The sequence below is a fragment of the Vigna angularis genome, chromosome 1 (assembly GCF_016808095.1).
Source record: "Vigna angularis cultivar LongXiaoDou No.4 chromosome 1, ASM1680809v1, whole genome shotgun sequence".
Classification (NCBI taxonomy): Eukaryota; Viridiplantae; Streptophyta; class Magnoliopsida; order Fabales; family Fabaceae; genus Vigna; species Vigna angularis.
Window position 1 is genome coordinate 9,532,975 of NC_068970.1, and position 25,674 is coordinate 9,558,648.

Sequence of the window (25,674 nt, forward strand, 5' to 3'; positions counted from 1 at the left end):
AATTGCCATTTACTGGCATGTCATATATGTGTTCTCTCTTCTTCAGATCTAATTTATGTTAATTTTATGCTTACATTGTTTATGTTTTATTTAAATTATGTTTGGTTTTTATTTTATTGTTATACTTTGTTGTTTAATATTATAATATTTATTAAGTGAATTGTGCTCATAAGTTAATTTAATGGAAGACGTTGAAAATAACATTATATTATGAAATAAATCTAAAAGTAAGGTTGATTTTAAATATACACGGAATTAAATAAATCACTAGTAAGGGTAATAGATTTTAAAATTATATTTCTCATTTTTATTTGAAGAAGTAATATGAAAAGACGATTTCTTTAATTTAACAAACAAATCAGCCAAGTATTTTTATACCCATTTAATACATTAAATAAAAAATTATTACTTCTAAAATAATTAGTGTTTGTTAGCATGTATATAGAAATTAATTTAGAATATTATTATAAACTGTTTCTCGAATCTTAGTACACTACTTTGATTGTGTAAGTTAACTTTTATATAACAAAAAATAACAATATGAAAAAAAGGGTATATAATTCTGGATTAATATAATTTTGTATATATGATGTATGCGAATTATTTTTTAATCAAATGAATCTTGAATTTAAATGTCATTGAAATATGTAAGTTATATACATACATTACACACACACACACGTATATATATATATATATATATATAATATTTTAAGATTGAATTTTATTTCTTGGGTTAAACCTTTAGTATTTTTTTCTTGTTATTCGTTCTTATATGTTTATTGAACTTAGTGTGAGAAAGTAGAAGACGACTTTGTTTCTCTGGGACATGTAACAGAGAGGATTCATAGAACTTTTCTGAAGTTTTGTGTTTTTATTTTTCAATAATTGTAGTTCATGTTTATGTATTTTGGAACTTGTTGTATTTATACATGTGTAAGACATATTCACATTCATTACAGCAATAATAGTTTTTCATATAGAATATTTTTAAGAAAAATTGGAAAATACATTGTATGTAATAATTAATTGTAAAGATGTTATTTTAAAGGACTTAGTATCAAAATATTAGTATAATATGTCCCTTGATTTTTTATTAAGTAAACTTGTCGTGTTATGTTCCAAAATTTCACATAGTTTAGGAATTAAAATTAAAGATAATTTTGACAATTTTAAAACGAGGATGCATTTATTGTTAAACATTTTTACCTTCCTTGATATCAAAATTGAAGAAGAGTTACTAAAAGAAAACAAAAACTCATTTTTTAAAATATCACAGTTTAATATTTATTCGTAAACTCAAAGATGATTTTCCATAATTGTGAAACATGATCAGAAATTTCCATTCAAATATTTTAAAATTAATATATTGAATGGATCTGGTACAAAATTAGATTTTGTTGTGATGGAGGGGGGAAATTAAGAGAAAAAGATTGTCATGCACATTAATTGTATTTATTAGTTACTTACAAAAGCAAAAGGATTTTAATTATTATTGAGTGTATTAATAAATTAGAAGGAGGTGGAGGAATGATCGCGAGTAAGAAATGGACACGTCATCTTGATCAGTGTAAGACGGTGCGTTGTGTCCTGGCCTATTCTTCTTCCCACTTCTTCCTACCCTCTTTTCTCTCGTCATTTCTGCCACTCTTCATCGATCTCTCGCGTTGCTACGATTCCATTTTATAGTTTCTGATTTCCGCATACCTAACCCTTCCCTTCTTCATCGAAACTGCAATCATAGTATCACATTGGATGAATAAATCGCCGTAGTTAGGGTTCCATTCGATCGAACCAAAATTGAATGTAATCAACACCTCTCTTAAGTCTCAGAGCTGGGGGCGAATCACTCTCGGCCTCTCGGAAGCCCGGCGGCGGCGGCGGCACCTTCATCGTCGCAGCAGGGACTCTGGTTCTTCCTCCGCTTCCACAATGCGCCGCGTGTCCACACCCTTGCTCATCTTCCCCAGGTCGAATCTGTGAGCCGTTACGCATCCGATCTCAATCGCCCTGTCCAGCTCCGACCGCCGCCAGTCATGGAAAACGCTGCAGCCGCCGCAGCCGCTGTTAGTTCCGCTCCTCCGCCGCTCGAAGAACCTGAGTACTTGGCGCGCTACATGGTTGTCAAGCACTCTTGGCGCGGCCGCTACAAGCGGATACTCTGCATTTCTAGCGTTTCTGTTCTAACTCTTGATCCTTCCACGCTTTCTGTTACCAACTCCTACGATGTAGCGACGGATTTCGAGGGCGCCACGCCTATTATTGGCCGCGACGAGAATTCGAATGAGTTCAACCTTAGCGTGAGGACCGATGGACGCGGAAAATTCAAATCCATGAAGTTCTCGTCGCGGTACAGGGCGAGTATTTTGACGGAGTTGCATCGGATACGCTGGAATCGGTTGGCGCCAGTGGCTGAGTTCCCGGTGCTTCATCTTAGGCGACGTGCGTCTCAGTGGGTTCCTTTGGTAAGTCAGGCCGCTCCACCATTGGTTTTTTAGTGTGATTGATTTTATGTTTTTGATGATTGCTTTTCTGTGAACTTCATCTGACATGTAAGTAAAGACGGCGGAGTGAACATGTATGCATTTTGATTGTGGGATTCATGCTTGCATTGCGATGGCTAAGTGTGTGTGGCACTTTTTTTTAGTTGTTGTGTGTTGTTCGTAATTTGTTGTGTGTGATGGATTGCGAGTATGCGCATTTGTGTCTTTCTTTTGTCTCATTCTGATCAGGAAAAAATACGAGTATGAAGTTTGTTTCGATAGGGAGTTTTGGAAGAAGGATTTAACTTATAATTGATTTTAAAATACCACTCATAAAAATGTATTTGACTCTTCTGAAAGCGTGGAAGGATATAGTAATGTATTCGTATACATTTACGATTTTTTATGTACGTGTATGTAATATAGTTATAGATGATTGATATTTCACGGACGTTTGAGATTCCTTATTTTACCTCGCTTAAGAAGAGATGGATCCCCATAAAAAAGGTTAAACTATTATTTGGTCCTTGTAATAGCCCCACTTTTAAGTTTTAATCCATATACAAGAAAATTGTAAGTTTTAGTCCCTGCATGTACATAAAAGTTGAGGTTTGGTCCTTATTGCTTGCATCAGAGAAAACTTCCTGGTGATCTAAATCCACTAAAGAACTATCTCGCAGTGATAAACCACCACACAAAACCATTGAAGAGATTAAAACTTGTAGTTTTCTTGCACAGGGACTAAAACTTTAGAGTGACGACAACTATAGGGATCAAGTAAATTGTTTAACACCTAAAAAATGTCTTTATTGGATATCAAAACCCACAAATTTTGGAATGTTGATAGTTATATATAAGGGATTTTTTTCAAGTGAAATAAACGATGGGATTTCAAATAATACCAACAACAGGATTTAAGAAATTTCTTTTTCTCTTCTATGGTTTTACCTCAGATTCTTACCCGTAAAGCTGTCTCTCTTTCTATTTTGCACCTCTCTTTCTTTCTCTCCCACACCTTCTTTCCCTATCCAATAGCAATATAAAATACAGGTTTACAACTGTTGTGTTAATTGTAAAACTTATCAACATTTCCACTTTTTCCCTTCTTAAACTGCATTTTGATTGTCATATATTATGTTGAAATTATAATATCAAGTACTTAATATTTAGTTTAAAAGTCACATTAATTGTGATCACCCCAAGGATGAACGGTGCTACCTACAGAGGGCTAACCAGAAAAGCCAAGGTAAGTGCTGTAGAGTGCTGTCACCATGATGTGGCTCTTGGGCAATTGAGATCCTATCTCAATTAGAGACGTCAAAGTAGTGCTTATAAAGCTTGGGCACTTCATAAGTTGGTTTCCTGGGGTCCAACTAGACCTTAAACTCAAATGCCAAGATATTTGATTTTGTAGTTATTTGTTACATATGAAAAAAAAAATAGTATAATTAATTATTTAATTTTGCGCAATAGGATTTGCAATTAAATTTCCATGAATGCCAAATCCATCATAACAATGAAATCCTTAATTGAAACACTACCTTAATATATTTTATATGGTGTAGATTATTATTACTATTATTATTATTATTTAAATCTTTGTGTAATAAAACAGTTGCCTTATTGTGTGATTAACTTACACAAAAATAGAGGGAGGTGAGTAGCTAAACTAATTATCTTGTATGACTGGCGGCTTTCACAGAAATTGAAAGTAACCTATGTTGGTGTTGAGCTTATTGATACAAATTCGGGTGATCTTCGCTGGTGCTTGGATTTTAGAGACATGGATTCCCCTGCAATTATTCTTCTCTCTTGTTCTTTTGGGAAGAAAAACATTGATCATGGTAGCGGATTTGTTCTTTGCCCCTTATATGGAAGAAAGTCTAAAGCTTTTCAAGCTGCTTCTGGATGCACAACATCAGCAATTATTTCAAATTTGGTATGGGTGGCTTTGTCTAAGCTTAAGTATTTATTCTGCTTGCTTTTGGTACTCTAAATTAGCGTGCCTTGTGGAACTTAATTAAAGCAGCATTTGTAAAATTGCTTTGGTTAAGCTTTCTGGATAACAAAGGATTATTGTACTTCCTGTTTTAATATCAACTGTAATAACAGTGCATAAATTTTATTTCAGACAAAAGCTGCCAAATCCACAGTTGGGGTGTCCTTGTCTGTGGAGAGTTCTCAAAGTCTCTCTATTTCTGAATATATAAAACAAAGGGGTAACTGGTCACAACCTTGTATATGTTACTTTCACTTTCAAGTTTGTTGTTTATCTGCTGTGAATTTCTTTATTAATCTTGAACAAATAAATGTAATGCAGAAAAGGAGGCAGTTGGAGCAGAAGATACCCCATTGGGGGGTTGGTCTGTAACAAGGTTGCGTTCTGCTGCCCATGGAACTCTAAATGTTCCGGGGTTGAGCTTAGGAGTTGGCCCTAAAGGAGGACTAGGTGATCATGGTGATTCTGTATCTCGTCAGCTCATTCTTACAAAGGTTTCACTTGTTGAAAGGCGCCCTGAGAATTATGAAGTAAGTGACGTAATAAGTCAACTTTTGAATTGGATGTAGCATTTGTAGATGCATATCCATTATTATGTTACAGGCATTGACTCGTGCTTATTGAATTTCTTGCACATGACATTAGGCATTGATAAACGATTGTTTCTTGAGATATTGTTTCAAACAAATCCTGGATGACATGGTTACAGTGGAAGGTTTTGCTGAGTTTATGTCTTCTGTTTTCTATAAACCTACGTATGCAGGTTACATTTGGATAAACTTTGAAATAAAGTGCTTTTATACTATAACTATTTTATTCGGAGAAAAGTGTTTGAATTTATTTATTTTTTCTGGAAAGTTATCCAGTAGTGTTGTGTGTGTGTTTGAAACATTCGTTTTAGTTAGAAAAACATATTGTACAAAGAGAAAGCTTTAGTAAATGCATTCTCAACTTGTTACAGCAACAACAAACAAGCAAGTAGCATCACTGTTGGAGGTAAAACAGACATTAAAAAGGAAATATTAAGCTTGAATGATGCATGCATCTTCAATATAATGTGTATTTGTCCCTTTATCTATAGTTCTGTGTTGGGTCATGTCAAATGTTGAGAATTTTTACTAGATGTGTGCAGGCTGTTACTGTTCGTCCATTATCTTCAGTAAGTGCTCTTGTTCGGTTTGCTGAAGAGCCACAGATGTTTGCAATTGAATTTAGTGATGGATGCCCCATCCATGTAAGCTTTTGTTGTGCTATTCTAGTTTGTGATTTATTATGCTATTATTTTTCTCATGCATATTTTGTGAATTGTAGGTTTATGCAAGCACGTCTCGTGATAGCTTACTTGCAGCATTTCGTGATGCTTTGCAAACTGAAGTAGGTAGATGTATTTCATCTGGGTTGGCAATTGTTATATAATTGCATGTTTGATATATGATGATTGATGACCTATAATACTTGTGTTATATATCATAATATCAATGTTGACCGGTTCTTGATTTTGAGTTAATCTTATTATAAAAATGAAATGTTGTGAAATGGAGTGTCCTAGTGCATGTTTGATTTCACCTGATATTTATTTACAGGGTCAATGTGCCATACCTGTATTGCCAAGACTGACAATGCCTGGTCATCGGATTGATCCTCCTTGCGGGAGAGTTTTTTTGCTATATGGTCAACAAAAGCCTGTTACTGATGCAGAAAGTGCATCAATGCATTTGAAGCATTTAGCAGCTGCAGCCAAAGATGCTGTTGCTGAAGGTGGATCTATTCCTGGATCTAGGGCTAAACTATGGCGTAGAATAAGGGAGTTCAATGCCACTATACCATATAGTGGTGTACCTCCAAACATTGAAGTACCAGAGGTTACTTTGATGGCCTTGATCACTATGCTTCCTGCTGCCCCAAATCTTCCTCCAGAATCTCCTCCGTTGCCTCCCCCTTCACCAAAAGCTGCAGCAACTGTGATGGGTTTTATTGGATGTTTACGTAGACTACTTGCCTCAAGAAGTGCAGCATCACATGTGATGTCTTTTCCGGCAGCGGTTGGAAGGGTAATGGGTTTACTCAGAAATGGTTCAGAAGGTGTTGCTTCTGAGGCTGCAGGGCTTGTAGCTGTACTCATTGGTGGTGGGCCTGGTGATGCAAATGTTACAGATTCTAAAGGGGAGTGGCATGCCACAATTATGCATACAAAGTCAGTTTTGTTTGCTAATCAGAATTATATCATCATTCTTGTGAACAGATTAAAGCCAACATCAGTATCACCTTTACTGTCAATGACTGTTGTTGAAGTGCTTGAGGCTATGATTTGTGATCCACATGGTGAGACCACCCAGTATAATGTTTTTGTTGAATTGTTACGCCAAGTTGCTGGGTTGAAACGTCGATTGTTTGCACTGTTTGGTCACCCTGCTGAAAGTGTTAGAGAAACAGTAGCAATGATAATGCGATCAATTGCAGAAGAAGATGCCATAGCTGCAGAGTCCATGCGAGATGCTTCTCTGCGAGATGGTGCTTTGTTGAGGCATTTACTGCATGCATTTTTCTATCCAACTGGCGAGCGGCGTGAAGTTAGTCGACAGCTTGTTGCCCTTTGGGCAGATTCCTATCAACCAGCTTTGGAGCTATTGTCCCGAATTCTGCCTCCTGGTCTTGTTGCTTACTTGCACACACGTGCTGATGAAGCTCTAGCTGAAGGAACGAATCAAGAAGAGTCATCAATTGGGAAAAGAAAAAGACGTTTACTTCAGCACAGGAAAGGTCGCATCGGGAGAGGACTTATTTCTCAAGAACAACCTTTCCCTTCAGCTAATAACTTTGATGTTTCTGATTCAGCTAGGCAAACAGTGGGTACTGTTGTCAGAGGCTTAGACAACTTTCATAAAACTGGTATGGACCCTAGTTCTGGAAATACTTCAAATATTCAATCTTCAGTAGTACACACCAGTGAACATTTGAACAATGGATCTTCTACAGTAGATGTGCAAAATGGTCATTCAACTTTTATGGCTTCGGCTAATGCGGTGTCAGCAAGCTCAAATGCGGCACCTGAATCTGAATTTCAAAATTCAGTTGATCCTGACAACAATTCGGTTGGTTTGCAGAATGAAGGCATTCCTGCTCCTGCTCAAGTTGTTGTAGAGAACACCCCTGTAGGATCTGGTCGGCTTCTATGCAATTGGCCTGAATTTTGGAGAGCTTTTGATCTTGATCACAATCGGGCAGACTTGATTTGGAATGAGCGAACCAGGCAAGAGTTGAGAGAATCTCTGAAAGCTGAAGTTCATAAACTAGATGTTGAGAAAGAGCGTACTGAAGATATTGTTCCGGGGGGCACTGCCTTGGAAATGGTATCAGGTGTTGAGAGTGTGCCACAAATATCTTGGAACTATCCTGAATTTTCTGTTCGTTACCCTAGCTTGTCAAAAGAAGTTTGTGTGGGTCAATATTATCTGCGATTACTGCTTGAGAGTGGCAGTGCTGGCAGGGCACAAGACTTCCCATTGCGTGATCCTGTTGCTTTCTTCAGGGCACTTTACCATCGTTTCTTGTGTGATGCAGACACCGGACTTACTGTAGATGGAGCTGTCCCTGATGAATTAGGTGCATCTGATGATTGGTGTGACATGGGTAGATTAGATGGTTTTGGTGGAGGTGGTGGATCATCAGTGAGAGAGCTTTGTGCAAGGGCAATGACAATTGTATATGAGCAGCATTACACGACCATAGGCCCTTTTGAAGGCACAGCTCACATTACTGTTCTATTGGACAGGACAAATGACAGAGCTTTGAGGCACCGACTTCTTTTACTTCTGAAGGTTTGTAAATTTAAATTACTTTTTCCTAGCTGTCTTCTCTGTGAGTGGGAGGAAGGGTTAATTTGCTTTTGTATTGTGTCATAGTTGCATTGATGTTCATCCTAATATTTTTGCTTCAAGAGTACCAAAATTTTGGCAAGTAGTTGATCTAAAGGAAAATAAATTTTGAATTTTGATCTTCATTGTGCTAGTTGCAATTTGTAACAGGAGCAGTGGCCATTAGCCTAATGATCATTCTAAATGGAATTATGTTTTAAAGACACTTGCGTATATTGCAGTTTCTCAATTAATATGGATTTAAAATTTAAATTAACTATGATCTATTGAATTTCAGGCATTGGTGAAGGTTTTATCAAATGTAGAGGCTTGTGTCCTAGTTGGAGGCTGCGTATTAGCTGTTGATCTGCTCACTGTGGTCCATGAAACTTCAGAGAGGACATCTATTCCCTTGCAATCAAATTTAATTGCTGCTAGTGCTTTTATGGAACCCCTTAAGGAATGGATGTATATTGACAAAGATGGTGCTCAAGTTGGACCTATGGAAAAGGATGCTATTAGAAGGTTGTGGTCCAAGAAGGCTATTGATTGGACGACAAGGTTTTGGGCTTCTGGGATGCTAGATTGGAAGAAGCTGCGTGATATCCGCGAACTTCGTTGGGCACTTGCACTTAGAGTTCCTGTCCTTACCCCGCCTCAGGTAGAATCTAGTCTAAGCTGGAAGATAATATCAGTAATAATAGCTGTTGTAATGTTTTCTGTAGGTAATTTTTTTTCTTCCCATTTTTTTTGCCGAGTGGTCTCTAATTTTGTTCTCAGCCTTATTTTTTTAGTGTAGACATGTGCTTATTTGTTTTATTTGAATTGCTTAATTTTTTTGGGGAACTATTGAGATTGGCCACTAATTTTAAGGTTCTGTTATGTTGAATTGTTAATAAATGTAAGCTTAGACTCATTTGGAAATCAACCTAGGGTCAAAGAAGATAGTTATCTAAATGGTTAATTAGTTGTCTTATCAAAAACGGTTTTTGACATCCTTAATTTTATTTTGCTTGTATCCTTCTAATGGATAGAATATGAATATTATGTTCAGGTTGGGGAGACAGCTTTGTGTATATTGCATAGCATGGTGTCTGCACATTCAGATTTAGATGATGCTGGAGAGATTGTTACTCCAACTCCCAGAGTAAAACGAATCCTGTCAAGTCCGCGCTGCCTTCCACATATTGCACAGGTAATTTCAGGAACTGTACCTTTGTTAAACTGTACCTTTGTTAACCAGCGATGTTGGAAAATATTGATATTTGTTGGGACGTGCATCATATTAAAGGGTCTGTTTGGTCGAACTTCTCCAGAAAGATTTTAGGAGAGAAAAATATGAATAAAAAAGTGAAATTGCTTTCTCCACCAATTAAAATTAATTTAGAGAAACTATATTAGGGAGCTTCTACAAATTAACTTATGTATAATCCAAATTTAATTTGTGGAGAAGTGAATTTCACCCTTCTCCGATAAATTTTTCTTCTAAAAGTTCAAACAGATCCTAAGTAGTATTTCCTTTTCAAAATTTTGGCAGATTTGATTGTCTTAAGTCTTACATTTATCATTTTTAATTCAAGTAGTTTGATATGTAGGTGATATGATAACTGCTTAGCTTGTCAACTTTTTTCTAAACAAATAAAAATTATATCAAAATTCAAGTTGAAAGTTCTTACCGTGTATTTCATTAATTTTTTATATAAAAATATACATTTTTTATTATTGTTTGTTTATTTTATAAATTTAATTTTCTATTGCTAAAAATTAATATTCAAGCTATTTAAACTAAATTATAAATATATCTTGCATATTTTAACTAAATTAGTTTATTTAAATTAATTTTATAAAATAAATAATTAAAAGTTATTATTTTTGTCTTTCTTTAGTTTTTCCCTTGTTTTGGCGGCAGTTCAGGGTATCCAGCCCATTTTCAATTAGTGACACCCTGCTCATTTTCAGCATGCTGGGGCTAAGCTAGCCTGTCTTTTTCTTCCCTTGTTTTTCTACACTTCCCACTTCTAAACAAATTCAAGTATTATACTATTATGATTTCATTTGTGTTATTTCATTTGGTGGGGTGGGGGGTTGGTGGGTATAGGCCATTCTTTCTGGGGAACCAAGTATTGTTGAGGCAGCTGCTGCATTACTTAAGGCCATTGTTACCCGGAATCCCAAAGCTATGATCCGTCTGTACAGCACTGGTGCATTTTACTTTGCACTGGCATATCCTGGTTCTAATCTACTTTCAATTGGGCAACTCTTTTCTGTCACCCATGTTCATCAAGCATTTCATGGTGGGGAAGAGGCTGCAGTTTCAAGTTCATTGCCTTTGGCAAAACGTAGTGTTCTTGGTGGGCTTCTCCCTGAATCTTTGTTGTATGTACTGGAGCGTAGTGGTCCAGCAGCATTTGCTGCTGCAATGGTTTCAGATTCTGACACCCCAGAGATAATATGGACCCACAAAATGAGGGCAGAAAATCTAATTCGTCAGGTAATCTAAACTTTGTAGTAGCCACTTTGGTGATTTTACTTTTCCTTAAAATTTACAAGAGTATATTCACTTGGTTTATTTCCATAGTGTGATTGATTTGATTCTCCTTTGCTCTTCATCAGGTTTTGCAGCATCTAGGCGATTTTCCGCAGAAATTGTCACAGCATTGCCATGTTTTGTATGACTATGCCCCCATGCCTCCAGTGACATACCCAGAGCTGAGAGATGAAATGTGGTGTCACCGTTATTACCTCAGGAATCTATGCGATGACATTCGTTTTCCAAATTGGCCAATTGTTGAACATGTAGAGTTTCTTCAATCATTACTTGTAATGTGGCGTGAAGAGTTGACTAGAAAGCCTATGGATCTATCTGAAGAAGAAGCTTGCAAGATCCTTGAAATATCCTTTGAGGATATATCTAGTGACGATGTAAATAAAAGAAATTCTTTGGATATTGCAGATGAAGCATCTAGCTTATCCATGCAGATTGAGAACATTGATGAAGAAAAATTAAAGCGACAATATCGGAAACTTGCTATGAAGTATCATCCTGACAAAAATCCAGAAGGGAGGGACAAGTTTCTTGCCATACAGAAGGCCTATGAACGTCTCCAGGTAGTTACATGTTTCCATGCCATAGTCAGGCTTCTTTGGAATCTTGTTTCAACAAGTGTCATTAAAGCAGCATGGTTCTTTCTAGTTTTCTATGTAAAGGTTTTCATATTTCTGTAAGTATCTCAGCATACACATTATGGACACCTGTGCTGTCTTAAGCTATAAATTTTGAAATCAAGTATCTTTTTCAATAAAGTATGAAATCTGTATATTGCCTTTTATCTAGAGGTGGCAATGCAATTGTGATTTATCTTGGGTATATGTTATTGACTTAAAATCCTGATGGGGAAAAAATGTACTTGTGCATATTTATTTAGCTTATATATTTTAATGTTTTAATGAGCCACTACTACAAAATGCACTCATTCAAGGTTACTGTAAATACAGCAGAATAATGGTCCATCAAATTCATAATGCTCATTCATTTTCAGTCTGATTTCTTGGGGCATGATAATACCCTCCATTACACAATGAATTGGTCTATATTTATGCCTTCTATAATTTGTTAACTTGTACATTTTGTGAACATAGGCTACCATGCAAGGGTTGCAAGGTCCACAGCCGTGGAGATTGCTACTTTTGTTGAAGGGGCAATGTATTTTATACAGAAGACATGGAGACGTTTTGGAGCCATTCAAATATGCTGGCTATCCCATGTTGCTGAGTGCTGTTACTGTGGACAAGGATGATAACAATTTTCTTTCTTCAGATAGGGCACCTCTCCTTGTGGCTGCATCAGAGCTGGTCTGGCTGACGTAAGAGTTCCATGTTATTTTTTCTTAGGGTTCATCATTCTTACGAAGTGGGGGTTGAGTTAGGCCTATACCACTTTGTAAGAACCATAATGCTATTAGATCTAAACAAACTCTGGTAACCTTTGCTCTTTCGTTGAATTTTCATATGGTTAGATGTGCATCTTCTAAATTGAATGGTGAAGAGCTGGTAAGAGATGGAGGGGTACATCTTCTTGCAACTCTTCTTTCCCGTTGCATGGGTGTTGTTCAGCCAACTACTCCTGGAAACGAACCATCTGCAATCATTGTTACAAACATCATGCGAACATTTTCAGTTCTTAGTCAATTTGAGGCTGCCAGAGCTGAGATACTTGAATATTCTGGATTAGTTGAGGACATTGTGCACTGCACTGAATTTGAACTTGTACCTGCTGCAGTTGATGCTGCCATACAGACTATTGCCAATGTTTCAATTTCCTCTGAATTGCAAGATGCTTTATTGAAGGCTGGTGTCTTATGGTATGCCTCTTCAATTATTGTTTTATTGAGTATATTATTTTATATCAATTTCAATTTTCGAGGAAGATGAGTCTAGAGAGTAATAGGATAAGTAGCTTCAATACGTGCACATATTTAAGTAGTGTTTGTTTCATGTGTTGGCTGTTGTACGTGCTTTCCAACTCTGGCTCTCTGAAATTTCTCAAACAGTAATTTTCTTACTAGTTTCTCAGTTTATAGATCCTTATGGAAACTAGTTATTTCTTAATTTTCTCAAACTGTAGCCCGTTTGTTTCTCAGATTTTCTTATTTTTTAACTCTGACATCTCTATAGACACCACCTAAACCTTATATTTCATGTTGTCCCGTGTAATAGAACAAATAAGATTGAACTTTGATGCTGCACTAAGCAAATGAGGTGGGAACTACTGACAAGGGAAAGAAAGTAAGGATTAAGAGGAATACTCCCTCTAAATGATTAGCCAAACCATAGTTATTGGTCTTACTCAGAATTGTTGCCAATAACAGGTTTAGCAGATAAGGCATGGGAGCAGCACTTTTCTCCTGAATGCATGAAACTTGCATCAGCAAATGAGGCGTGACATAAAAGTTGTTTGCTAATTAACATAAAATGCAATATATCTAACAGTTTGTTTGCTAATGAGCTCAAATTTTATATATCGACAATAATTATTTATGGCACTGAAAAAAAATATAATTTTATCCTACTTGTTTATACTTGAAAATATGTTTTGGACTCATCTGTTTAATACGGTCAATGATAGGTACCTTTTGCCACTGCTGCTTCAGTATGACTCAACTGCAGAAGACTCCGATGCAACAGAATCACACGGTGTTGGTGCTAGTGTTCAAATTGCCAAAAACATGCATGCCATTAGAGCATCTCTGGCCTTGTCAAGACTCAGTGGTCTGTGTAGTGATGAGAGTGCAACACCTTATAATCAGGCAGCGGCTGATGCCCTTAGAGTTTTGCTAACTCCCAAGCTCTCTAGCATGTTAAAAGATCAAATGCCCAAAGATTTACTGTCCAAATTAAATGCAAACCTGGAATCACCCGAGGTATTTTTTTTCTTATCATCCTTAATTGTGCAAGGAAGAAATTTTTTCATGATGGGACTTGATTTCTTGTTTTGCTCTGTAAAGGTCTCAATTAATGTCTGATTCCATTGCACAGATTATTGGAACGTAGTCTGAGTGACTAATCTGTTTGAGAAGAAGTTATATATGGAGTCATTACTAGGACTAGTGGCTAGGTCTGTATTAATTTTCTAAATTTCAAAAGATTATTATTGAGTGTTATTCAAGAAGGCCATGAAGGCACAATTGCAGAAAGTGGTGGCAAATTTGTTACTGGCCACCACAGCCATGCTGTGGTGAATTGGATTTTTTGTGGCAATGCATCATGAATGGTGTCGTGGAAATTACACAGCAGGTTCAACCTGTGGAAGAATATACAGTCGTGGGTCAGCTCAACCCAACCTGAGTTCCATGCATCCCTAGTTCCCTTCGAAAACTGTTATGGGTACTGACCCAATCCAAGCCCAATAGTTCTTTTTCAAAGGGTTGGATCATACAATTCAACCCAAAAGTAAAAAATCCTAAACTACTAGCTGCAACCCAACACAAGTTTCTGGTTCAGCAATCATAGCTGCTGTGATCGACCACAGGTGCTGCCACCACATGCAACCTAGACATTTTTGTACAAAGATCTTCAGATTAAATGAGAGAATTTTTTTTTTTGGAAAGAAAGCAATTGCTGAAAATATCTATGGCACAGGGAAAAGGACATGGGCCTTCTGGCAAAGCCCTGGACATTATAAATAAAGTTTTGTACTAAAACTGATTCAGCAAATTTTTAGAGCCTTCAACTCATTTTTGATCTTGCTGATGTTCAGTGAGATAATCCATGAATTTGTCACAAATTATTGTCCATTTTGTTGGTTTAAATTTATGAAAATGAAATTAAGCTGTCTCTTGATTGTACTTGCTTGGTGATACTATCTTTGGATTCTCTGCAGATTATCTGGAACTCTTCAACGCGAGCAGAGTTGCTGAAATTTGTGGATCAGCAACGTTTAGCTCAAGGTCCTGATGGCTCATATGATATTAAGGATTCACACAATTTTGTCTATATAGCGCTGTCCAAAGAATTATTCATTGGAAATGTTTACTTGAGAGTCTACAATGATCAGCCGGACTTTGAAATTAGTGAACCAGATACTTTTTGCCTTGCTCTGATCGATTATATATCTTATCTTGTGCACAATCAATGTGAAGTTGCCAATAATAAGGTTGAAGAAGCCAATGACAATGTTCAAGATGCCAATCATAATGTTGAAGATACCTCCAAGTCTTCTGAGGATACGAGTGAGGCTGTTGATGAATCTGTTAATGAGCAGCATGTTCTAGATAATTCTGGCACAATGTCTGAAGAACAATCTGTGGGAAAGGAAGAGCTTGAGCTGATTAAAAATATGCATTCTGCATTGACCTCCCTTCAGGTTAATTCCTTACTGCTTTATTTTTTAGTGAAATGCTTTTTATTTGGCATATCTGACTATTTTTGTTTATTATCTGCAGAACCTTCTGACTAATAATCCCAATTTGGCATCCATATTTTCTAACAAAGACAAGTTACTACCACTTTTTGAATGCTTTTCTGTGCCTGAAGCATCAGTCTATAATATCCCTCGACTTTGCCTAGCAGTGTTATCACTCTTAACTGCACATGCTCCTTGTTTGCAAGCCATGGTTGCGGATGGGTCTAGTCTTCTGCTTTTGTTACAAATGCTTCACTCAGCCCCAAGTTGTCGGGAAGGGTCCCTCCATGTTCTCTATGCATTGGCAAGCACACCTGAACTCGCCTGGGCTGCTGCCAAGCATGGTGGTGTTGTCTACATTCTTGAATTGCTTTTGCCTTTGAAGGGTAGGAGACATTACACCTTACTTGGTCTTTTTTTGTGTTCTCACCTCTAGATTTTGTTTGCTGAATTGTGTTGACAATATTCACAATTCCATGCAGAAGAAATTCCACTCCAGCAAAGAGCTATGGCAGCTTCCTTGTTGGGAAAGCTTGTTGGCCAACCAATGCATGGACCAAGAGTTGCTATAACACTTGCAAGGTTTCTCCCTGATGGTCTTGTATCAGTAATTAAGGATGGACCTGGTGAAGCCGTTGTAGTTGCCCTTGAGCAGAATACGGAGACACCAGAACTTGTATGGACGCCAGCAATGGCAGCTTCCTTATCTGCACAAATTTCCACTATGTCATCAGAGCTATACCGTGAGCAGATGAAAGGGCGTGTTGTTGATTGGGATGTACCTGAGCAGGCATCTGGACAGCAGGAAATGAGAGATGAGCCACAGGTATTGCATAATATGTGATATTTAAATTTGTCCTTCTTATGACATGGTATGATGAATAATTTATATTCTCTTAAATGAACTAAAATTGTGTGGATGCAGGTTGGTGGCATCTATGTTCGGCTGTTTTTGAAAGATCCCAAATTCCCTCTTAGAAACCCCAAAAGGTTTTTGGAAGGTCTACTAGATCAGTATTTGTCATCCATTGCTGCCACACATTATGAAGCACAGGTTGTTGATCCAGAGCTTCCTTTGCTCCTGTCTGCCGCCCTAGTTTCTTTATTACGTGTGCACCCTGCTCTAGCAGATCATGTTGGGTATCTTGGATATGTACCAAAATTAGTTGCTGCTGTTGCATTTGAGGGAAGGAGAGAAACAATGTCATCTGGTGAGGTAAACAGTGGGAGACATGCAGAACAAACATTTGACCCGGATATTGACTCAGCAGAGAACACACAAACACCTCAAGAACGTGTGCGCCTTAGTTGTTTGCGTGTATTGCATCAACTTGCAGCTAGTACCACATGTGCTGAAGCCATGGCTGCAACAAGTGTTGGAACACCTCAGGTATCTGACAAAACAAGTTCTATATGAATATGTTAATATACAATTTTACATTTTTTTATGCTTTCGTATGCAATGTTCTGCTGAAGATAATGTGATTACCAAGACATTTTCTTGTCTGCCATGGAATTTCCTTTATTCATCTCAAGGATCATCCCTCTGTAATACCTGTATCTCAAAAACCCATCTGGATTCTTTAAAGCCCATCTTCAAATTCCATTTAGTGTGTGAATTGTTATCCTGGTTCACCAAAGAAGCAACTATTGACCTTTTTCAACAGTTTATTAGCTTCTAATAGACTTGTAACTGTGGGGAAATGGCGAATGAAGTCTTGTAACTGTGGGGAAAATCATGCTATTTTGGAGAAATTTAGGTTTTGATGACAACTGTTCTTTTTTATTTTTATTTTGTTTCCTAGGGTGGGGTTTATGGTTTAGATAACGTTTCTGTTGGGAGTATGGGTTAAATATTGGCTGTGGGAGGACATACCAATCAACTGAAGTTGATATTAAATGACAGCTTGTGAGTGTGGAAAAAAGTATTTGTAAAGTTTACATAATTAGTCAGTCTCATGCTTTAAAGAGGGTTCTAGTTTCTTTTTGATAATGATGGAATGCTTTTATTGCTGGTGTTTCCTATATTTATAAATATAATTTGCGCTGTCCCTACTTTATAAATGTCTTTGACCAAACAAATAAACAATTTAAATTTCTTCTTCCAGGTTGTTCCACTGCTAATGAAAGCTATTGGATGGCAAGGTGGAAGTATTTTAGCTCTTGAGACTCTAAAACGTGTTGTGGTTGCTGGTAACCGAGCCAGGGATGCTCTTGTTGCACAAGGCCTTAAGTGAGTACCTTGTATAATTGAAAATTAATTTACTTTTAACTGATTCAATATTTTATGACATGGAGATCCGAATTCATGATAGAGCATTGCATTAGTTGGAGACAACTTCAACAAGATGCTAGTGAAAGAGAAAACTCATCACATCAATTTCGATTATAGGGCCATGTTCTTTCCTTTTATAAAAATATGGGTTATGTCCTTTGACTTCCTCTTGTTTCTGGTAGAATTGAAGTTCAGTTGTGGTAGTGATGTGTGATGACAAGTTTGAAAATTGAATTAAATTAAAAGTTAGTAAACCCCTTAATTTTACCGAAATATAATTGCAAATAATCTCATCAGTGAGGTTGGCTACATGAATCTTGCAATCTCACTAGGCTAATGACAAATTAGTTAAATATATTCATCACAAATTCTTACTTGGTCTCCCTCTTCTTTTTTGCAAGAACCGAGTCTTAAAGAGTGGATTTTAAAATTAACTCAAAATTAACGGAGGTCTGATAGCAAGTGACACGATAGACCTAACAAACCTTGTAAGGACAAGTTTTGATACCATCTTAGAAAGTGAATTTTAAGACTCACAAAAACCAGTTTGATAAGTGAGATTTGCACCGTGCTTGTATATTATAATTTGGACATATTTATAGTTGATGTGAGATCTCTAACACTAAGTAATCTTGTTTTATTAATTGTAATGCTAAAGGTTTTTGTATGTGTGATAACTAAGTACCCAAGCACTTGGGGAACCCACCTTCAAAAGTTAGCTAGCTATTAAGTGGAGAGAACCAAACGCTTAATACTTCCTCGAGCACCACATAGTTTGTGGGACTATGACACTCTAATTCCAGAATTCCTATCATAGCGCCGCCAGCCAAAGTTTAGGTAGCCTTTTCCAATACATCTACAACCAGCTCTGGTACTGATTTGAAAAGTACCCAAACACTTACGGAAGTACCCTCAACAAGTAAGCTATTAAGGGGGGAAAGACCAAACACTTAAATACTCCACCTAGCAGTCCATACTACTCAAGGTGGGACTTGGGCACTGGGTAATACAACCGAAGTTCCTATCAATGTCTCAAAACCATCTTTTTGCATTTTCTGTCTTTTCTTCAGTTGTTGTTTGTACAACCGTCACTTTGTGTACAATAATTTGTATCGTTTTCTTCCTTGTGTTGATACACATTAATTTTAATATTCATTTTTTTTCTCACCTTTTTCTCTTGTTATTCCTTTAAAGCTCAACATTTACTGCCATAGAATATGTATACTGATATGTTCAACTTGCCTTTGGACATTGATTGGTACTTTCCCACATAAATAACTCAATATCTTTTTATTTTTTTCATTTTAACCACCGCATTTGTATACCATGCATTTTCTCTATTTTATAACATCGATCTTGAATATTTGAATTTATAAACCTGTGGTATGACACCATTTCTATAGGAACATAAATGCATTTTATTCAATTACCCTTGCATCCATGAGTGCTCTCTCTCACTTAGTGGAAATATGATATAATTTAGAAGGGTAAGAGAAATAAAGAGGGGAAGAAAGAAGAAAACAGAAGAAAGAGGATAAAAGGAAAGAAGAGAGAAACAGAAATGAAAGAATTGTGCAATGCACTTCTGTCATCATCATTCAGTCTTATTTTGAAGTTAACCTTTCTTATGGCCTAGAAATTTGTGTTTTGCTGTTGTATCTCACTACGCCTAATCTGTCTGTCTGATTTTGAATTTTTACAATTTTCCATGTAATGAGACTGTTGAAGGAAGTTTGGATGGTCTGTAACTGAGGAAATGTAGAAAAAATGAATTTTCCTACTACATATTACGAAAGCATGAATGGCTACAATAGTTTGTTTTGAAACAACTGCATGCTTCAAGACTAGCTTATATGTTTATGGAGTGGATTCACAAACTCAATGCTAAAATAAATTTTGCAAACAATGCAGAGTTGGTCTTGTTGAAGTTCTTCTTGGTCTTCTTGATTGGAGGGCTGGTGGAAGGAATGGCTTTTGTTCTCAGATGAAGTGGAATGAATCTGAAGCATCTATTGGCAGAGTGCTTGCAATTGAGGTTGGAATCTGAGTCAATTTTATTCTTGCTCTTTCCTTTGAGGCTTTCTTTCGCATTTTTCTTTCTTTACAAGTACTTTCTTTATGAAAAAATGTCTTCCTGTATGCTCCAGTCTACTTCCCAGTATCAGAGTTTTAGGTATGAGGGAAAACAGAGAAAATATTATAGGAAGAGAATGGATTATTATTGCACTGAATGAGAAAGAAGATGCAAGCTTGAGCAATAGATAGGCTCAACAGAGGTTACAACAGTAACAAACTAATAATAGCAGAAAAACAGATTACTAACTAACATCCAGTTGAATATCTGAATGTTTACATTTGTATGTCAATAGTCCCGTCAAACTCAAGGGGAAGGATTTTTTTTGGGAAAAATCCTGCACATTGAGTTTTCTCCTAGGAAATTCAAGACGGTTAGAAGAAAGAGGCTTGGTAAGAATATCCACCAACTGATCCAAGTTAGAAATATAATAAACTTCAAGTTGTTTGGATAACACTTGACCATGAACATAAAAATGTGCTTTGCTCTAGAGTCAAAAACAGGGTTTTGTACTATCGCAACTACACTTTTTTTTGTCACGGAGCATTACAAAATTGTAGAAAGAAATATATAATTCTTTCCGGAGAGCTTGAATCCAGATAATTTCTTCTAAAGATTGAGCTAAGCTGTGATATTCAACTTTAGTGCTCAATCGAGCAATGGCACACTGCGTATGTGACCACCAAGAAACGAGATTAGGTCCCAAAAATATTGCAGATCCAGAAGTAGGCTTTCTATCATCAATGTCAGATGCCCAGTAACCATCACACAAGGCTGTGCTTGAAGACCATGAGAAAGAGTGCCTTTAAGGTGTCTTAGGATTCTTTTAACAGCTGTCCAAAGGATTTGAGATGAATTGCAACATAACTGATATCATGTCTTGTAAGAGTAGCATATTGCAAAGTTCCAACTACTAATCTGTACAGAGTAGGATAAAAAAATAAATCTGAGCCTGTTTTAGATAGTTTTCAGGATGAGTCCATAGGAGATTATATAGGTTGAGCTTCGGTCATTTTTGTTTTGCAAAGGGTCTCTAATATATTTACTTTGAGTTATCACAATAGGCTTGTTAGAAAGATAGTTGATTTCAATACGTAGAAAGTAGCTAAGATTATCCAGCTGCTTGAGAGAAAAACTAGAGTGCAATTTCTAGTGAGCTGCTGAATAAGAGATACAGAGGTGCCAGTGAGAATGATATCATCAACATATACCAATAGGTGAACAATATGTGAGTCATGCTGATAGGTAAATAGTGAAGGATGACATTTGCTGAACAGAAACCAAGCTGTAAAAGAGTTGTGAATTTGTCAAACCACTGTTTAGGTGTTTGTTTTAGGCCATAAATGCTTTATTTTGTCTGCAGGCCAGAGATTTGTCCGAGGCCTCAAATCCATGAAGTTGGATCATATACACTTTCTTCAAGAGTGTCCTTGAGAAAGGCGTTATTAATATCTAAATGAAACAAATCCCATTCTCGTTAAAGTAACAATAAGAATAATTGAGACTAAATATGTTTGATAACAGGAGAAAAAGATTCATGAAAATCAAACCCATGACTTGATTGAATCCCTTGACAACTAATCTGGCTTTATATTTATTAACAGTTCGATCAGCATTTTCTATTACCTAAAAAATCCATTTATAGCCACTGCTTTTATACCTGGGGTAAAGAAACCAGATCCCAACTGTTTTTATTAAAACATCATAATATTCTTGTTTTATAGCTGAAACACAATTTGGACTATCCATAACCTGTTTAACACTAAAAGGTTCAGTATGAGACAAACACGATGACGGATGAATTATAGGATTATGAAGACCAAATTTAGATCGTGTTTGCATAGAGTGAGTATTTGGAGGCCTGGGTAGAGACTCAGATTCTGACTCAGTAGGTAGAGTTGTAGGGTCAGAGGCAGTTGAGGACTGAGTGGGAGACATACTTTCTGTATTAGTGGAATGAATAATGGTTCAGTTGGAGGGGGAGAGATTAGGAGTAAGATTGATGTTCTGAGAACTGGACGTAACAGGAGCAATGGATTCAGGAAGAATACCAGAATAAGGAAACCTGATCTCCTTAAAGAGAACATCTTTTCAGGTGTAAATGTGACCGAATTTTGACAAATAGAAATAGCCTTATTGAGAGGTAGAATAGTCCAAGAAAACACTTTATTGTGATCGGAAATCTAATTTGCGACTGTTATGAGTCTAAAAAGGGAAAGTGATAGGCTATCGTTGAAACTATCAAATTAATACTACTTTTCAAGGCAACTTCAGTATTGTCAAGTAGTATTCAAGAAAGTAGATAGGGTTAAAGTAACCCTGAGTTGTCTCCCAACGAATAAGGAATTGCCTTTTAATATTAGAATCTTATGAATGCAATGCAATGTTCAAGAATAAAAATGATGTTTGGAGAAGGTTTAAAGAACAAATAAGAAACTTAAAAACGATTATAATGAAATAGGCTTAATTCCACTGCTTTTCCAAGATCGATTCATCATTCATAGATAATTGTTCAATTGATTATTATTTAAGTTTCAAACTAATTAAAGTACATTCTTAATTAATTTGAGGGCGATCATGCATTTAACCAAAATAAATTCTCAATCAAATGCAAAACCTTTCTAGATTATTCACAATGAATTCAACCAAAGTACATTCTCAATCAAATCCTATTGTGTTTAATCATGTCTATTCTTAAATCGCCTAACCAAATTAAAAACTAATCAATCAAAGTAAATTCTCAATTGATTATAGTTGAAATTATTACTACCAATCAAAGTACATTCTCAATTGATAGTAAAAACCAATTAATCATATGAAAGTTCCTAAATTAAATCAAAGTAGATTCTCAATTAAACCTAGAAACCCTAGAACTCATATAATCAATATGTATGTAGATTCAAACACATTATGATGCAAGAATCTTTGCTTTTAATTTGATAGAGAGATGAAAGACATAGAGAGAGAACAACTTAAAGCAATAATCAAAATAAACAATTGTATTAATTAAACGTAACCTCAGAATCCATAATGGAGTTACAGCAGAATAGCCCTAGATGCTTAGCTCTCCATGAATGGAGTTGAATACAAGATGAAATAAGAGAGAGGGAAGTGGTGAATGAATGAAGTCAAGTCCCTTTTTCTGCCTCCCTTGGGTCTCTTTATATAGGCTTGATTGAGCTTGGACTCTGAATAGTTTGTTGATAAGATATTTTCTGTTGATATATTATATCTTTCAAATATTCACTAGATTAAATCAGTTTTAAAGAATATTTGATAGATATTAACTCAATTATCTTATATCCTATATCTTCCAAATAACTAAAAGATTTAGATAATGATAAAATTATTTGGAAAATATTTTCTGTTGATATTCCCAAATTAAATTCAACAACTGAATTTTATCTTTTAGATTTTCTGACTTTCCAAAATTGCACAAATACCCTGAAATTTCCTCTATTTGTACTTTAGCCCCTCCAAAATTGCACCAAAACCCCTGTTTGACCAACTTTTACCAGCTTTGACCGAGGAAGGGTGCGACCAATGAGAGCTTGCCACGTGGCAACCCTCTTTCTCACCCAATTAGGATTTCAAATAAAATCTTAGTTTGGCCTTAATTTGCAATTTGGACCAATAAAGTTTCAATTTCAGCTGCACAAATAAATATTAGAACATCCAAGAATAATTTATGCAACTAAAAATCACTTTTTAAGTCTCTTTTTATTCCCAAACCCAAAAATTCCAATCATCAGAAATCCTCTTTAAATCAATCATTCAGAATTTTATCAAAAATTTAATTTTAAAGCATAAATGTGGGCATAAATATGCACTAATCAGAAAGCAAGCACAATCAAATGCCTTTAAAATATTGTAGTCAGGTGACTATTTATACAAGACAGTGTAAGGGACATTGAATTGCAATGAAGCTGTGGGAAATCTATTGATTAAGTAGACAGCAGTATTAAAGGCAAAGTCCCAAAATTGTAGAGGAATAGAGGCATGATGCAATAAGGTTAATCCTAACTCGGTTTTGTGTGAAGTGGTCCTGAATTTCTTCCCACACCTGATACAAGTGGATAGATCCAAGAACACGAGACAAGATCGACTTTGTAAGCGTTCACTGAAGCCAAGTAAGCAAGGTTTGATCTTGCACTTTCCATTCTTCCTAGGCTGGGTTTATTTTTCCAAAAGCATGGTCATCATCTGAAAATCACTGGATTTACAACAAGTCGGTGAAGTCTACCTGACTTTATTACAGGGTCAACTTGTTTCCACTGAAGATTATTGGAATCATCAAGTTTTTCAGCTATAGAATTGAGAAATATTGGGAAGCGGAAGGTAGGGAGTATGAATTGTGGCCATTGCAGAACAATGTCTAGCTCACGATACCAATCAGAGTTTTAGGTATGAGAAAAAACAGAGAAAAGATCAACAGAAAGAGAATGGATTATTATTGCGCTGAATGAGAAAGAAGATACAAGCTGATCATATATAGGCTCCAGGAGAGGTTACAACAGTTGAATAACTAACTAATCATAGCAGGAAAACGGATAACTAGCTATCATCGAAATGAATAACTGAATGTTTACATTTATATCTCTAATACCATGTAAAACCACACCTGGTGTTTTAGTGGTTTTTAACCAGTTCACATTTTGTTGGTAATAATAGTTTCTATAGGATCAACGATCACCATTTAGTTTCTTAAATCTGACATCCTGCACTTTAAATTAACAATCGATGCATTTTCTCGAGTCTATATTTTGTACTTCTTTCTGTGGGTATTTTTATTTCTTTTTCATTAGTTTTTTTGCACAATTTGGCAAACATTAAAGAAAGTACTTGCAGTTGTGGTTGTTTCTAGAGAAAATAGTGTTGATTAACTTTTCCCAATATTCTATTGATTGTTCAACAATTGTTTTTGACGAGTTACTTACCTCATTAATCAGGTCTTGCATGCCTTTGCTACCGAAGGGGCTCATTGCACTAAAGTGCGAGAACTATTGAATAATTCTGATGTAAGTCTCCACATTTTTTAGTAGCAATATAACATTGTTGTTTGAGCTTTTGGCCTTCGGCTTTTGCCTCTCGGCAGCCTAAACATTGTTTCTGCATTTTGGTGCTCCCTGTTTCAAGTATGCTACTATCCACATATTAGTTTTCACCTTCTACAATCATTTTCCCTCCTGCTTTCCAGGTTTGGAGTGCTTACAAAGACCAGAAGCATGACCTATTCCTCCCTTCAAATGCTCAATCTGCAGCTGCCGGCATTGCTGGTCTCATTGAAAATTCATCATCGTCGAGACTCACCTATGCCCTTACTGCGCCACCACAATCCACTACTTCCAGAACTCCTCCGTTATCCTCTGCTGACTTCAACGGAAAGCAGGATCAGTTTCTATAGTAGAACAGTAAGACATTTTTACTTGACGGAGCATATACCCAAGCCTATACTTGTAACTCACCTGTATAGTACACTGTACAGTTTTGTTATATACTTGCTCCTGGGTTAGTAACTAGGAAGCATGTGCAATTTTCTCTAGAGTATTCGTTTGTTTCGAGGGATTCTTCACCTTCCCTCCCTTCTATCCTTGTAAATTGGATTCTGTATTTTCTCTTTTGCTGCAAAATAGTGAGGTGATTTTGCGCATTTCGTGAAAGTTTTATTGTAGTTGGTAAAGATGAAGATGCCAGAGCAAAGGTTTGAATCATTGATTTTTTAATTAATTCAATTTATATTGAAGTAGATTAATAATGTGCGCTAATTATTGATTTATTGTGATATTTGTGTGGCTTATGAATTTGGGCAAGTCAGAACGACCATGTTTACTGATAAATTTAGAGGCACCTGTATTTTGTGTACCCATTTAAAACTTGGTTGGAAGCAGCTGGAACGTTATCTGAGTGATTGGATCAGACATGAAATGATAAAGTTGGCCGAATCTCTTAAAAGACAGCAAATCAGTCGGTTATCGGTGTATTTGGCTAATACTTTAAATGAAGAAAAGGAGATGTTTCAACATCTGTTGTCGTGTGAGGGAACAAAATAAAGAATAGTGAAGTAACAAAAGAAACATAAAGCTTCTTT

General features: G+C 36.2%; 1 protein-coding gene across 2 annotated transcripts; it reads left to right on the top strand.

Moving 5' to 3' along the window:
* Positions 1–1,562: 1,562 nt before the first annotated feature.
* Positions 1,563–25,236, top strand: LOC108330549 (dnaJ homolog subfamily C GRV2). Of its 2 annotated transcripts, XM_017565032.2 has the most exons (22): positions 1,563–2,465; positions 4,186–4,422; positions 4,615–4,702; positions 4,804–5,012; positions 5,615–5,716; positions 5,794–5,856; positions 6,066–8,300; positions 8,635–8,997; positions 9,391–9,531; positions 10,435–10,827; positions 10,950–11,444; positions 11,976–12,199; positions 12,353–12,697; positions 13,462–13,756; positions 14,716–15,198; positions 15,278–15,623; positions 15,720–16,063; positions 16,163–16,627; positions 17,346–17,470; positions 19,424–19,547; positions 24,536–24,604; positions 24,784–25,236. In XM_017565032.2, the coding sequence occupies exons 1-22, from the start codon at positions 2,037–2,039 to the stop codon at positions 24,988–24,990; spliced, it is 7,782 nt and encodes a 2,593-aa protein (XP_017420521.1). In that variant the 5' UTR covers positions 1,563–2,036; the 3' UTR covers positions 24,991–25,236. The 2 variants fall into 2 exon arrangements, with proteins under 2 accessions (XP_017420521.1, XP_017420529.1); XM_017565040.2 differs by lacking the exons at positions 1,563–2,465; positions 4,186–4,422; positions 4,615–4,702 and having other exon boundaries at positions 4,809–5,012; positions 5,605–5,716.
* Positions 25,237–25,674: the final 438 nt, after the last annotated feature.